Genomic DNA, 17153 nt, shown 5'->3' on the forward strand with positions numbered 1-17153 from the left:
AATGTTTTTAATCTTTGTAAGCAACCACATGACAAAGGAGATGAAAGTGAAGATGAAAATCTTATTGAAACTCTTGTGGAAGAAAACATTCAAGAAGGGAGTACTCGTGATCGATTAGATATTTGTTCAATTGAAACTGTTAAAGAAAATATTGAAATTGATCTTGATGATTTTATCAGGTATCACTCGTTACCAGGATCAGAGAAAGAATTTGATGCAAAATATGAGAACAAAGACGAACCACCAATATTAGATTTAAAACCCTTGCCAGAAGAATTGAAGTATGCATTGCTTGGAGAAGATGAAACATATCCGGTGGTAATTTCTTCCAAACTAGAAAGTGATCAAGAAGGTAAATTAGTTGATATGCTTAAAAGACATAAAAATGCAATTGGGTGGACACTAAAAGATCTCAAGGGCATTAATCCACTAATTTGCACACACAAAATTCATTTAGAAGAAAATGCTAAAACATCTCAACAACCACAAAGGAGATTAAATCCACACATGAAAGATGTTGTGAAAACTGAAGTTCTCAAACTACTTGATGTTGGGATTATCTACCCTATTTCTGATAGTAAGTGGGTAAGCCCAACACAAGTAGTTCCGAAAAAATCTGGCATCACAGTGATAAAAAATGAAAAAGGTGAATTGTTAACAAGTCGAGTCCCATCTAGTTGGCGGATGTGTATTGATTATAGAAAATTAAATGATGCCACTAGAAAAGATCATTTTCCATTACCATTTTTGGATCAAATTTTAGAAAGAGTAGCTGGTCATCCGTACTACTGTTTTCTTGACGGATATTCAGGCTATTATCAAATTCCCATTGCACTCGAAGATCAAGATAAAACTACATTCACATGTCCTTTTGGAACATTTGCATTTAGAAGGATGTCATTTGGATTATGCAATGGCCCAGCAACATTTCAAAGATGTATGCTAAGCATTTTTTGCGACATGGTTGAAAATTGTTTGGAAATTTTCATGGATGATTTAACTGTATTTGGGAATATATTTGATAATTGTCTTGAAAATTTGGAAAAAGTTTTAAAAAGATGCGAGGAAAAAGGTCTTATTTTAAATTGAGAAAAATGTCATTACATGATTACTTCTGGAATTGTTTTGGGACATGTCGTGTCATCTCATGGAATTGAAGTTGATAAAGCAAAAGTTGATGTCATTGCCAATTTACCCCCTCCAAAAGACATTAAAGAAATTCGCTCATTTTTGGGACATGTTGGATTTTATAGGAGGTTTATAAAGGACTTTAGTTTAATCTCTAAACCCATTTGTAACCTCTTAACAAAAGACACTGCATTTGAGTGGACTCAAGAATGTCAAAATGCTTTTGATAAAATCATTCGACATTTAACATCAGCTCCTATCATGCAACCTCCTGATTGGTCTTTACCATTTGAAATCATGTGCGACGCGAGTGATTATGCAGTCGGTGCAGTACTGGGTCAAAGAAGAAACGGTAAGCCTTATGTGATATATTATGCAAGTAGAACTTTAAACAATGCTCAAATGAATTACTCCACAACTGAAAAAGAACTACTTGCTGTAATATTTGCATTAGATAAATTTCGTTCTTATTTGATTGGATCAACGACTATTGTGTTTACTGATCATTCTGCTATTAGATATTTGTTGACGAAACAGGATGCAAAGCCACGACTGATACGATGGATTTTGTTGCTCCAAGAATTTGACATTGTGATCAAAGATAAAAAAGGAACCGAGAATGTCGTAGCCGATCATTTATCGAGACTAGTAGCAGGATCATCTTTTGAAATGACACCAATTAACGATAATTTTCCTGATGAACATCTATTTTCAGTTATTACTACACCTTGGTTTGCTAACATAGTAAATTTTCTTGTGACAGGAAAAATGCCACCGCAATGGAGTTCTCAAGATAAAAGAAAATTTTTGAATGAGGTAAAAAACTTTTATTGGGATGATCCGTATCTGTTCAAGTATTGTCCGGATCAAATTTTTCGACGTTGCATACCCGACAATGAGGTAAGTGGTGTCATTAAATTTTGTCATTCAGAAGCATGCGGAGGACATTTTTCTTCAAAGAAAACGGCTGCAAAAATCTTGCAGTGTGGATTTTATTGGCCCACTTTGTTTAAAGACACCCACAAAATCTGCAAGATCTGTGAAAATTGTCAAAAATTGGGTGCGATTTCAAAAGAAACATGATGCCTTTGAATCCTATCATTGAAATCGAAATTTTTGACTGTTGGGGAATTGATTTTATGGGACCTTTTCCACCGTCGTTTGGATACTTGTATATTTTAGTTGCAGTTGATTACGTTTCCAAATGGATAGAGGCAATTCCATATCGAACAAATGATCATAAAATCGTCATCAAATTTTTAAAAGAAAATATTTTTAGTAGATTTGGAATTCCTCGAGCCATGATAAGTGATGGGAGAACTCACTTTGTTAATAAACCATTTGTTTCATTAATGAAAAAATATGGTATTACTCACAAAGTAACTACTCCTTATCATCCTCAAACAAATGGACAAGTTGAATTAGCTAATAGGCAGATAAAGCAAATTTTGGAAAAAACTGTTAACTCAAATAGAAAAGATTGGTCTCTGCGACTTAATGATGCACTTTGGGCATATCGAACAGCTTTTAAAACATCATTGAATATGTCTCCCTATAGGTTGGTTTATGAAAACATTGTCATTTGCCTGTAGAATTGGAACATAAAGCTTATTGGGCGATCAAAACTTTAAATTCAAGCATGGATGATGCCAACAAATTGCGTAAATTGCAACTTAATGAACTTGATGAACTCAGAAATGATGCGTATGAGAATTCAAGGATTTATAAAGCAAAAATCAAATCATTTCATGATAAAACAATTCTTAGAAAATCTTTTGAGATTGGTAAAAAAGTTTTGCTTTATAATTCTCGACTTCACATATTCCCAGGAAAATTACGATCAAGATGGACAGGCTCATATGTTGTAAAGCATGTGTATCCTTATGGAGTTGTGGATATTGAAAATCCTAAAAATGGTGATGTTTTTAAAGTGAATGGACAAAGGCTTAAACCATTTTTGAAAAATGAAATCTTTCAAGAAGAGTTTATTTCCCTTTCTGATCCTTAAATTTTTATGTTGCATTTAATTTTGTTTGTTTTTATTTCAGGTTTCCTTAATCTTTTTATTTTCCCGGTTAAATGGCGGATAACGGTACTCCGTGACTCTCATAGTCGGTTAAATCAGTTTCCCACAATTGCTGATACTAAAATAAAACAAAAAAAATCATTTCTTTTCTTTTCAAAATGGATGAAATTTTCTCAAAAATTTGTAAATATTTTCCCTCTGTTTCTGAAAATGTTCTGAGAAAAATTTATGCAGGAAGGTGTGAAAGATTGAGATTGCTAATGCAAAAAGGAATTCCAGAAGATATTCGTCTTGTAATAGAAGCTAAGGTCCGATTAGGAGGAGAAGTTCTACAATCATTGCTCATTCGATATTTGCCTGGATTAGGAAAAAGCACTTATGCGAAAAAACAAAGGGCCAAAAGGTTAGGGGTTTGTCATAAGTGTGCAAGATGGACTTGTGACAAACGATGCAGATCTTTGGGATGTGTTTCCGATAAACAGAGAAGATAAAATTAGTTTCATTAAGAATGGGCTGAGTAAGGAGTCTTTGGATAACATATTATTGACTCTTGAGACGCATTCTAGTGGGCATGTGCATATTGAACTTCTCCGTTTATGGAAACAATTTCAAGATGAGCGTCATAGTCTTGGGAATCTGACTAAAAAAGACCCTGTTTGCCAATTTATAAGAAAATTGGATGGGAAGCATATCCTCGACTCATAGAAGGCGTTGAAGCCGTTTCTGGACGTAAAACCAGAGGAAAATTGTGAGCCACAATCACACTACTGTTTATATGCATGTGTGTCTTATTGTTTTTACTATTTATTCTGTTTACAGCTGTGACCCATAGTTTTGTCATGATAACATATTACCCCTATAAAATCTCTCATCTTTCTCTCTATTTTCGCAGAAAAAAAAAGAAAGTAAAAACATGGCTGGATCCTCTGCACAAACATTGAAAAATATTTGTGTATTTTGTGGGTCGAGTCCTGGAAAAAATGAAGTGTTTGTAGAAGCAGCGAATAATCTTGGAAAGATATTGGCTGAGAGAAAAATTCACTTGGTATATGGGAGAGGTAATATTGGGTTAATGAGATCTGTTTCAACATCTGCTCATATTGGAGGTAGTCAGGTTTTGGGTATTATTCCTATAGCTTTAGCTGAAGGAAATATTACAGGTGTTACAATTGGGGAGGAATTAAAAGTTTCTTCTATGTATGAAAGAATCACTCAAATGATTGAAAATTCTGATGCTTTTATCGCACTACCAGGTGGTTTTGGTACATTAGAAGAAATTTTTCACACTGTTTCTTGGGCACAACTTAATATCCATAATAAACCTGTGGGCTTGTTGAATATCAACAATTATTATGACAGTTTGTTGACATTTCTTGATAAAGCTGTGGAACAGAATTTCATTTCAGAAAATTCACGACGGATGCTCATCTGTGCTTCGACTGCCGATCAATTAATTGATGATTTGGAAGCTTTTGTTCATAAGCCTGATCCGATGATAACAAAGATCAATTGGTCGCAATCAAGCAGTAAGAAAAGGAAGTTGGATCATTGATTCAAAAGTCGTGGATTGGTTTGCGTTTGTTTCAGTTTGTTATCTTCAATAAATTACGGGTGATATCTCTTTCATTATGTACTCTTTATTAATAGCTATTTTGACATTAGGGACAATGTCATATTCTGATTGGGGGGAAAACACATTTTAAAAAAAAAACAGATTTTAAAAAAAATTAAATATTATTTTAAAATAAAACCATGTTTATTGTTTGTACCTTAGTAATTTTTGCAAAAATGTCATGCATTACATATTTGAAAGATTTAAATTAGAACATGCATTAATCTATTTAAGAATGTTTAAATTTTTATTTGAAAAAAGGTCATTTTTAATATTCTGATCAATATAAAAATATTATTTATGAAATCTTTTTGAGTGATTAACCATTGTGATAAAATTAGGTATTAAAGTATATGGCCCAAGATATATCTTATAAGAGTGCCTAAAATTTTTGAACTCACACATATTTTGTGAGTGAGTGGAGAGGATTGAGAAAACAGCTTGCGAGCCTTTATTGATCATCGGAGAGACTATCAATTGTTTAGATCTTGAGTTCTTATTTTGAAAAAAAAAATTGATATTTCCTGAATAAGTTATATGCTGCGACCCATTTTTCTCTCATAAAAATACAAATAAAAAAAAAAAGAAAGAGAGAGAGAAATACATTGTACAAATTAAATAAATATGTGGTCAAGAAGCATAAACTTAGTTTGATTCCATGATGTAAAAAAAAAAATCAGGAAAAAAATATATATAATAAGAACAACTGGATTTAAATCAATGGATTTCCTATCTTTTGATTAGTTTGGCTCGTTTGTCTGTCTGCATTCTGTAAACCATTTTTCTGAGCATTTATCTGTATTCCAACTCCATGAGAAAAATCGTTGCCATAAATTGAAACACTTATTAACCTGTGAGGATATGGAGTTGAGACTCTTACTAGGAATTTCTGAAGGCCGTGTACATTTAACTACCTGAAATAAGCTTTGAATTAATCATTTCAAATTATTTCATAAATTATAATTATGATGATCTTGATATAACTTTGACAGTTTTCAAATTTAAATTAAACACTTAGATAGTTCTGATTACATTTCTATTTAAATTAATCAATATGTTTTGTATTGCTATTAACGCTTAAATTGCTAGGGACTAGCAATAAGCTGGTTGGGAGGTGTGATAAACATAAAAATTGTACATTAATTAAATGTTTTATAATATAAATATATAGTTTTTGTTTTATTAAATGTTTAAATATTATATGTTTTATAATAAATTGTATAAAATATAAGTTGTTGTGTAATTATAAGTTTTTACTATTTTTTACAGGTTCGATAAAACAAGAATAACCTTGGCGTTGCAAATGGGATTAAGATGATTCTTGGACCTGTAGAAAGTTGATTATAAGATCTACAATATTGTTGTCAAGCATGAAATAAAAATCTTCTCACAAGTGGGATCAAATTAAGCAACAATTAAAGTTACCAAAGGAGTGACAGTTTTACCATGCTCTAGTATTTTGACCATATCTCTCAAATTACTTGGTCAAATATTATGAAAAAAATATCACAACTAGACAACTCAATTATCCACATGTTTCATTTTATGTGAAGAAGCAAATTCGGAGAAGAAGATTTTCAAAAGTGATGTGTAATATAATATTAATTTCTTGGAACACCAATGAAGACTTATGTGTAAAATATAATATTTTATTTGTGGTTGTCTCCCCAAATTTGGCTATAAATAGGGGTGCATTGTAATGTATTGAGATATCTCATCATTCTATGAACAAATCTTTGAGTTCATAATATTTCTCTCTATATTTTTCTTTTATTTCTTCATTTAAATATAATTAGCATGTTAATTTGATATTCAACGTTTTACACTTTGAATAATGAATAGCTAACCGCCATTTGCAGCCCCTCTTTTCTTTTGGATCTTTTTCTTTTTATCTGATGTTATATATGTATGTATGTATTTTTTATTGCAAGTCTTTATTTCTTGGAGGTTGTTCTATACTCTTATTTGTTCTGTGCAAGTGGGTCCAGACACTTGCACCCTCCTTGATTTGTTTATTTGGGTTTGGGTGGGTCCCAACACTTTCTCCGTGGGTGCTTTTCTTTGGGCTACCCTGTTATCTGGCAGGCGTTCACTGCAGGCTTCTTCTTGCCCGCCGATTTCTTACCTTATGTTTTGCCGACTTCTATGGTGCATCTGGATATGTTGTATCTCAGTGATTTCTCTGGCCTGGAGCTCCATTTATAGTTACAGTCATGTGATTCATGCTTTCATTTCTGACGTGATGAGCTCCGACAGTTTTCTCTCTCCTCTTGGGATTTGGAGCTTTTATGACTTGAGCTGCATTGCGGTCCTCCTTCCGTGCTTCGACCGTTTTTCCAGAACTCAGAACATAAGGGTCCCCGTTAAGCAGGTTCTGGAAGAAGGCGGTGCCAGAATGTTGAATTAGCTCAGGGGACGTGAGACACACCCCATCCTCCCAAATACGGAAGATCTTATTAACGACACGTCTCTTCTTGACCATGTTGTGGAAGAGTTTGGTGTTCTTCTCACTATCCTCTAACCATTTACAGGCAGATTTTTGTTTCCGAAAATCTGCCTCCATGGCAGTGACCTTCGCAAGATCTTCATTACACTTGGACAAGCGAGTCCAGTTTAAATCAGTAGGGTCGGTCTCACAAGCACTTTCCGCTAGTTTCACAGCAGTCTCAGGCTCAAAGATTTTATCAAAGATGTTTCCAAAAACATCCTGATTCCACCACTTGAGGTGACTCTTAAGCCGCTTGAGCTTGACAAAGAGTCGAAGCATACCCGTCAGATGACAAGGATTATGCCAGTTCAATTGCACCGTCTGAAGAAAGTTGTGATGTCTCGTCCACATGCTCTGGAACCGAAAAGAACACGGCCCACGAGCATTAATGGGGGTGGAGATAAGGAGGGGGGAATGATCCGAGACAGTACGAGGAAGATGCTGGACTCGGATAGAATGGAAATGATCACACCAGTCAGTCGAAACGAAGACTCTATCCAGACGCTTCCAGATGATTTTGTTCGTCCAAGTGAAGGACGACCCTTCAAAACCAGCATCAACTAAACCAGACTCAAGAATGAAATAATTAAATTCGTCCATGGGAAAGCGACGCCCCCTAGAACTACCGAGGCACTCACTGGCATCACGAACAATATTGATGTCCCCCCCCCAACAAGCCAAGGACCCATGTCAGGTTTAATATGGAGCAACGAAGCCAAAAGATCGCGCCTTTCAATGTAATCACACTTGGCATAGACAAAAGTGCAAAGGACAGAAGTAGGGAGAAAATAAGCAGAGACGCGGACGTGTAAAAGCTGAGCATGGTCAAGGACACACTCAACCTGAACATCCTCAGAAGAGAAGACTCAGATGTGACCAGAAATATTAGAAATGACACTACGAAATCCCAACCTACGAGTAATGAAACGCTGATCAAGCGTGATCATTGGCTCCAAGATGGCTAGGACTTTGACACGATGCTTCTTAACATAGGCATGGAGCCTTTGTTGGGAGCTCGGGTTCCCAAGACCCCTGACATTCCAAATGATGCAATTCATGGAGAACGGCCACGAGAAGGGTGCCGTTTCTTAGCTGCATTATCAGAGACCCGGAGCAAAGGACGTTTTTTGCTAGGGTCAGCCATGTCAGAGTCCCTATCAAGATCTACAGAATCCCTACCATCACAAGATGCAGATCCGCGAGGTGATTGGATGGCATGATCCCGTTCTGACTCAAACACCAAGAGACTGACCTCGGAAGAGACTAATCCTTGCTGGGCAATTAAGTTCTCAAAACGTTGGGAGGAGACATCAACCTGAATAGAGGGACTAGAAGGGATGGAATGGCTGCTATGGTTTTCCACACAAAGAGGAATGTGATCCACGCCCAAGGGAGCGACGACCTACGGGGAGCCGAGGTCCTCAGCACAGTCAGCAAAAAGAACGTCATCCTCCTCCTCAGCCTCCTTGGCACATGGCTGAGCTAGAGGGGCACAATTAAACGAGAGGGATGACTGGACGGGGCTAGGAAGCGAAGCCTCATTGACAGCAGGGTGAGGGATGACACGGGGGGTCGAAGTGGCAGCTGGGGTCTGCTCAGAAGTTTAACGACCGCCTGATGGGCCTGAACATGTGGAGGGAAATCAAGAGAATCACCTTCTTCCAAGTTCCTAAGAACCTTGAAGGCATTTTCTGAGGCGGGGGTTTGAATGTAAGGGGCATGCTGTGCAGATCTTCTGTTACGACAACGGGGTCGTCTGACAGCATGAACTGTCGGAGCCTGAGGCCTCAAAGGAGGGATAAGAGTGGTAGGCAGAATATCATCCTTCTGACAGGGAACCTCAGAGGGGAAAGAAGAGGAAGGATGAGCTTCGGGTGGGGATTCCCGTGAATCTTGGGTAGGCCGAAAGGCCGAAGCAGTGGATCGGGTGGTACGAGCCGGCCTAGGATTCTTACCATGTGAATAGCAAACATTCGTCGCATGCCCCAGCATTTTGCAATCAGTACAATATGCTGGAATCCTCTCATACACAACTTCAATCTCCTAAGTGTGCTCACCCCAGCCCACCCAAATGTGCTTGATAGGAGGCTCTAACACATTGATTTCCACACAGACCCGGGCAAAAGCCCCACGAGAAAGCTCAGTGGTGTGGTCATCAACCTTTATAGGATTACCCAAAAGTTTGGCAATTGCACAAAGAATCTTCTTATCATATAAATGCAGGGGTAATTCTGGAATCCGGACCCAAACAGGAGCAAGCGGAGACTCCGCTTGAAACTTGAACTCTGGAGTCCACTTGGAAAACCGGATACCAAGTGGTCCCACATATAAACTACTCTTTGTCCAAAGACGGGCATAATCTTCCTTACAAGAGAGGATAATCACCATAAACCCCCTAGGTAAAAATTTCAAATTGAACAGGCGTCCAAAACCAAAGTTAGCAGAAGCCGTAGAGATTGAAGAATTTGGAACAATGGACCGATTACCAGAAATTTTACGTACCAAAGCATATTTAAAAGGTTCAGATAATGAAGAAATGACCTCGGACGAAAATCGAAGACCCGGCTTACCATCCAAAAGCGACTATGCGGGCATATCATCCATTGTATGCAACAAATCCTCAAAGCTATTTTTCGCCAAACGAGGCGAGGGAGGAACCAAAACGTCTCTAAATGAAATAGTAGGGGAAATACCAGCAGAAATGCCAGAAAACCTAACAGAAATACCTGGATTAACCGAGTTAACACGTCGAGTGCGTAGGGTTGACTGGCCGGAGTTGACCTTTGACTTTTCCGTTGACTTTCCGATTGAAGTTCCACCGTGGAACGGAGACGGCGCGACCAACTTGGAACCGGTGGCCAATGCAGGAGAACCGGCCGGCGTAGGGGCCGATTGAACACAAGAAGTGGACGAAATTGAGTGAAAACCACCGATTTGGGTGTTTTCGATCGGCGACGAATTACCTGAAATTGAAGATATGGATGACTTACCCATGAAAGGTAGAGTAAATGGTCCAAAGGAATTGACCAACGGAGCGGCGACAGCGCCGGAATTGAAGACGAACTCCGTCGGCGTTAGGGTTTGGGGAGCGAGAAGTTTAGATCTGAAATTCCCGTCGGAAATGAACACCGATGACAACGGGGGTGGTGGCGTTGGAAGCGTCTGGTGATGGGCATTCCGGATCAGGGCCTCTATGAAGAACGGTGGTCGGAGCTAGCCTACAATCGACGAAAACGTGGGCGGCGCACGCATGAACAGTGCCGTCGGCACTTTAGAAGTTAAATCGGACGGGCAAACCAACTCCAATTGGCATGAAATTTCAACAGGAGACTCACCTTGAAGAGACAAATCCAACGGTATATCATTTGCAAGTAACGGAGGTGAATTCGTCGGAGACGACTTTTTGGCCGGAAATTTCGGATTTTCGAACATGAAATTGGACCGACAAATCAACTCCGATTGAGTTGAAATTTCAGTATGTTGGTCGCCTCGACGAGGCGTTTCAGATGGACCGGCGAACCGGCGGGCAACCGGCGGTGAGAGGACGGTCGTACTAGCGGCGAATTTTGGGCTAAAAATTGGGTTTTTTTGGGCACTATTCACTGGGGAGAAAATTTATTTGGACGAATGGTTTGGTTTAGGGTTTCGGGTTTAGGGTTTAGGAGTTTTTTTTTAAATAAAACACCGCCGGAAGCGGGGGGTTAGGCGGACCCCTATCTGTATATATCCACAAAATAAAACAGTACAAAAATAAAATCATAAATGAAGAGGGGGACTAGACCAAGACCTCTCCAAAAGGTGACTAAACAAAATACAACAATAAAACCTAAGGTTGCAAATACATCAGCAAAAGCTAAACCCTAGGAAAAGTGCATAACAAACTAAGCATCGTAGAAACAGTAAATCATAAAATGAATGTAGCTCGGGGCCAGAGAAACCACTGAGATAAATAATCCAGAGCTGCCATAACACTCATCAAGAGATCATAAAAGAAAAAAGCCAGCGAGCAAGGAGAAGCCTGCAGAAAGCGCCCGCCAGAGAGCATGAGTGGTCTAGTGAAAAGCACCAACGGAGAAGGTGCTGGAGCCCTCCCAGACCAAAGAAACAAACCATGGAAAGGGCAAGTATCAGAACCCATTCTCACAGAACATACAAACTGATCCATCTCCCCATCCTAAGTGACTCACACTAAGCTGGTACTGTGGAACCTCTGAGAAACCCATGAGATGATAGAACTAACAGCTGGAGCAAGTAGATAATGCCCCAAGTATGAAAGTCGATAGTAGCCTCAAGTCCAAGAAGTGACTCACCAGCTGGAGCAATAAGTGAGCGACACACGCATCGGAGAAAAAGCGGGTGTTGAAGCCCATCCAATGAAGCGACAAATCTGAAAAAAGCCTAAGCACACGAAACACAGGTTTAGGGTTTAGGGTTTTTTTTTTCCGGAAAACACTGCCGGATGCGGGGGGGTTAGGCAGACCCCTACCTGTATATATCCACGAAACAAACAGTAACATAATACAGAGTACAGAATAAAAAAACCTAAAATAGGAGGTGGATAAAACCAAAAACTCCTCAAAAAGGCTAAAGCAGTAGAAACGAGAAAAACAAAGCAGTCTAGGGAAGTAAATTCAAAAGCAAAACTAACCCTAGAATACTACTAAAGAGCGCCAAAAACTAAACTAAACAAGCAGCGCTAGAGACCACATGCTGAGAAAGACTAAATGATAGCTGCAAGATGAAAACAGAAGCCATGCAGACATTTTTATCCCTTATCCAGCACCCTAGTAAATCCAATCTGTCAAAACGAAACTAATTTGAGATGATATCTGACTATAAAGTCCATCACCCTGGTAAATCCAATCTGTCAAAATCATGAGTCTGCCAACTGTACAAAAACCCATGAACAAAAACCTGTCCGGCTGGAAAGTCACTGTGCAAAAGCAGTCAAAACACAAAATAGAGACCACGATCCAGCCCAAGTCAAAAAACCCTAATGCGAGTAGAACCCTGAATCAACAAGGTGCGAGGAGAGTGCGTACAGGGGTACAAACACACACCGCAAAAGTATAGATCCTGTAAAACCCGACGTGAATGGAGCTCTGGCCAAGAAAAACACTGAGATATGTCATCCAGATCGACCATATCACTCAGCAAAAGTGCAAAAGAAGTATATGGAGATATGCATATAAAATCCTGACAAAAACGCCCTCCAGGGAAAATGAGAGGACCAAAGAAAAGCACCAAGAGGGAGAGTACAAGAGCCCACTCAATCCCGAGGAGACCAAACATGTAGTGTGCGAGTGTCTGGGGCCCATCACACCAAACTGGCAAAACAGGGGAAAAGAGAAACCCCCTAAATAACAATACCTGCAAAGAAAAAATATACATATACATATAGAATACAGAAGAAATAGATCCAAGTGAAGGGAGGGGCTGCAAACAGCTAAGAACATCTAGATCTCAGGTAGGGAAGTCCGAAGTTATCCGAACGAGCAAGTACGGAAATGTGCCTAGGGAGGGAGGGACCTAACTCTAAGGTAAAGTGCGTAAGGGTATGGGCCCTCGCTGCCAATGCATCAGCCACCGAATTACCCTCCCGGAATATATGCGAAATATGAATAGACCGCCCCCTCAAAAGGACCAGAATCCTGGATACAATGTGATCAAGACCCCAGCAACATCGACGGGAAAAAATGAGCTGAATAGAAGTCAGAGAATCAAGCTCAATCCAAAGAGGGAAAAAAGAATGATCAGAACAAAGGAGAAGACCCCTCCAAACCGCCCAAAGCTCCGTCCGGAGAGAAGACCCAGCTCCGATGAACTCGCTGAATGAGAACACAACCCTCCAAGAATCATCTCGAACAACGCCACCAGCAGAGGAGTCCCTAGATATACCACGCGATCTCCCATCCACATTAAGCTTGAAACACCCGGATGGCGGTCGCAACCAGCGAACAATAGCCATCCTATGGAATCTGTGGAGAGCAACCGAAATACCTAGCATTGTCGCCACATGAAACACACCCAGCCAATGTCTGGGCTTGACAGTATGCGCAGAGTGGGCAAGACGCAGGTAATACAAAATCTGATACTTCACCGTCTCCTCAGAAACAGGAAGATGACGGTGCTTAGCATCGTTCCGCGCAGTCCAGAGGAACGACAGAACAATGCAGGGGAGAAACTCCAGCACATGGCCCCCCGGGACCATACCAAATCTCTCTTCCACGCACTGAGGAACAAACGGAAATCCTCAGTGTCGGGAATACGAACCCGAAACACGACGCCAAAGAAGTGCCTGACAGACTGAGCAACCGGGCTGCGAATGAATATGTGTGTGAATGTCTCAGCCATATCACAACACTGACATCTTGAGGCTAACGCAAAACCCCAGCGCTGGAGCACCTCATCAACTGGGAGCCACTGATGCCAGAATTTCCAAAGGAAGAACGACATGGTAGGCCTCAACCAACTCCCCCAACACGGGCGGAATATATCTGAAGACGGAGCACGCTGACGGATCAGCTCCCAAGCAGATCTCACAGAGAAAGCACCATCGGAGCTATGGATCCATCGTGCCAGATCAGGGTCTCCCGAAAGAACAGGTATCAAAACAATCTCCTTGGCAACTGAAGGAGCAACAACCGCACAAAGGCGATCAAAATCCCAGGACCCCTCAGACAGAAAATGAGAGACCCGAACATCACGGCCCCCGCGGACCACACACCGGGAGGACAAAGGAACGTCCCCAAACCATGTGTCATCCCAAAAGGAAACATCTCCGAGACCAACTCGCCAGCGAATGCCAGGCTCCGCGCGAAGGCGGATCCTGAGGAGACGACGCCAAATGGGGGAAATAGAAGCACGGGCGGGGACACAGGCAGGAGCATCCAGCCGGCAATACTTCCGGAAAAGGAATCTCGCCCATAGAGAGGAGCCCTGCCAAAATCTGAACCATAATTTTATAGAGAAACATTCCACGACATCTTTCAATCATGCGGAATCCAAGGACACCCCTCAAGCACGGGGAGGCAAGCCCGGGACCACCGGGCCCAGTGCCACTTCCTTTCCAAGGGTCTCGACCCCAGAGGAAGGCATTGAAGGCCCGCTCATGCTTCTCCATGACAGTAAGAGGTGGTTGAACCACCTGAAACAGATAAATCGACATGGAGAGGAGCACGCTACGTATCAGGGTCATGCGGCTACCCGGGAAGAGGGTCCGAATCTTCCAACCCTCTAACTTCCTACGAACAGACTGTAGGAGGGGCTCAAAAAGGGAGCATGTGCGATTACCCCGATTAAAGGGGAACTCCGAGGCACTTGAGGGGCAGATGACCCTCGGCGAACCCGGTGATGTGCAAAAGCCGGGAGCGGAGGCACCCAGAGCACCTCGGAGGCAAAATCAAAGAGCTCTTGGCAGCATTCACACGCTGCCCCGAACAGTTCTCTTAGTGATGCAGAAAATCAACAAGGCGCTGTATACCACGAGACCCACCACTGGCAAAAATAATGACATCATCAGCATAAGCCAGGTGGGAAATCAAAATATCACAATCAGATTGATACCTAATCGCAGGATGCTGCAGGTAGAGTCGATCAAGGCCACGAGAAAGATACTCCGCCCCCAAAATGAAGAGAAGGGGAGACAATGGATCGCCTTTCCGGAGGCCTCTGGTGGAACCAAAAAACCCCGATAGGGAGCCATTGATATTCACAGAGAAATGACAATGGGAAATACAGGCCGAGACCAAAGCCACAACACGCTCTAAAAACCAAAATGTCTCAACACATCAAAAAGGAAAGGCCACTGGACCCTATCATAGGCCTTGGCCATATCCAACTTCAAGATGACATTACCACCACGACTGGGGAGAGTAATGCTGTGAGTGAGATCCTGGGCAAGGAGAATATTATCAGATATCATTCGCCCCGGAACGAAGCCACTCTGATTCAGAGAAACAAGTCTCTACCACATCCCTCAACCGAGAGTACAACAGCTTCGAGATGATTTTGTTCGTGACATTGCACAGACTGATCGGACGGAAGTCCGACCAAGCGCGTGTACCCTCGAGTTTGGGAATCAGAGTGATCGTGGCGGCGGTAAAACCCTGAGGCATAGGAGAACCCTGGAAACAATCAAGAACAGAACCGAAAACATCCTGATGGACAATCTCCCAGCAATGCTGAAAGAACGTCGAAGAGAAGCCATCAGGGCCAGCAACGCTATCCGGGTGAATGGAGAAGACGATCGCGCGGACCTCCTCCAAAGAGGGAATCGCAGTAATACCATCATTCTCCACGGCAGAGATAACCGAGGGAAAACTCGAAAAATCAGGGCAATCAAGCGCAGAGAGCTCCCCGGTAAGAAGATCCTTGAAAAACAAGGCTCCCGACTGTTGAATCAAATCCCGAGACGTCAGGCAGACCCCATTCTCCCAAATGCGGAAAATCTTATTCGCAACGCGTTTTTTCCTCACCATGTTATGGAAGAGTCTGGTGTTCCTTTCACCATCCTCAAGCCAATGGCAAGCCGCTTTCTGTTTCCAAAAATCCGCCTCCATGCGGTGATACGAGCCAGATCCTCATTGCGATCGGACAGCAAAGTCCAATTCGCATCAGAAGGGTCGGCCTCACAGACATCCTCGGCTGAATGAACTGCCCTCTCAGCCTCAGTGAGTCTATCAAAGATGTTATCAAAAACATCTCGATTCCACCACCGGAGGTAATGCTTGAGACGCTTCATCTTGGCCAAAAGCCGAGGCATACCGCTCATACTGGAAGGAAGATTCCAATTAAGCCTCACAGTCTGCAAAAAACCATGGTGCCTAACCCACATACGCTGGAAGCGAAAAGAGCTCGGCCCACGGGCAAAAACAGGAGCGGTAACCAAAAGCGGACAGTGATCCGAGACAATACGAGCGAGATGTTCAACCCGAATCGAGCTGAAATGATCTCCCCAATCAACAGAAACCAAAACCCTGTCCAACCGCTTCCAAATGGTCTTATTCGTCCAAGTGAATGAAGACCCCTCAAAACAAGCATCGATCTGGCCACAATCAAGAATAAAAGTATTGAACTCCTCCATGGGTAGAAACCTACCACCACGGGAGCCCAAGCACTCAGACGCACTCCTGACGACATTAAAGTCGCCCCCAACCAGCCAGGGACACAAAACAGGCTTAACCAAAAGCAAAGAAGCCCAAATTTCCCTACGCTAAACATAATCACATCTAGCATAGACAAAAGAACAAAATATCTCTGTCGGCAAGAAAGAGGCAGAGACTCTGATGTGAAAGAACTGAGCATGGTCAAAAACACACTCCGCCCTCACATCAGCAGCAAAAAATACCCAGATATGACCGGAGAGATTAGAGATGACTCCAGAAAATCCCAAACGAGGAGTCATGTATCTCGGATCCAGATCAATCAAGGGCTCCAAAACAGCCAAAACCTTAATCTGTTTCTCCTTCACAAAGGCATGGAGCCTCTGCTGGGACTCCGAAGCTCGAAGTCCCCGGATATTCCAAATTAAGCAATTCATGGGGAACGGGTGGAAGAAGAATCCGATCGCTTTTCACGCGATCGCCGACCATCATCCTGAGATCATTTTCTGGGATTGGACATGTCAGTGTCCAGAATACTACACTCAGACCCACAGCTAACTCCAGACACAGAATGTCGATCAAAATCTTGATCAGGATGGTCAGCCGACATGTGACTGGGAATCATCTCAAGAATAGGGGGTCCCTGTCGAGCAATCAACTCGTCCAGCATATAAGTGGCATCAGCAGGGGATGAAGGACAAGATGGGACCGAGTGACTGCTATGATTTTCAATACAAACCTCAGGGGGGACAACCACAGTCACCACATTCGGGCGTGGAGATCCAAGGTCATCCA

At 41.8% G+C, this 17153-nt stretch overlaps 1 protein-coding gene across 1 annotated transcript; it reads right to left on the reverse strand.

Moving 5' to 3' along the window:
• Positions 1 to 11158: 11158 nt before the first annotated feature.
• Positions 11159 to 16795, reverse strand: LOC140835908 (uncharacterized). Its single transcript, XM_073201319.1, has 11 exons — positions 16604 to 16795; positions 15764 to 16468; positions 15320 to 15647; positions 14738 to 15019; positions 14507 to 14684; positions 14302 to 14401; positions 13528 to 14193; positions 12899 to 13486; positions 12315 to 12624; positions 11565 to 11740; positions 11159 to 11428 (listed from the first exon to the last, which is right to left on the reverse strand). Exons 1-11 carry the CDS (start codon positions 16793 to 16795, stop codon positions 11159 to 11161), a joined length of 3795 nt encoding a protein of 1264 aa, XP_073057420.1.
• Positions 16796 to 17153: the final 358 nt, after the last annotated feature.

This window comes from Primulina eburnea, chromosome 7, assembly GCF_022965805.1.
Source record: "Primulina eburnea isolate SZY01 chromosome 7, ASM2296580v1, whole genome shotgun sequence".
NCBI lineage: Eukaryota > Viridiplantae > Streptophyta > Magnoliopsida > Lamiales > Gesneriaceae > Primulina > Primulina eburnea.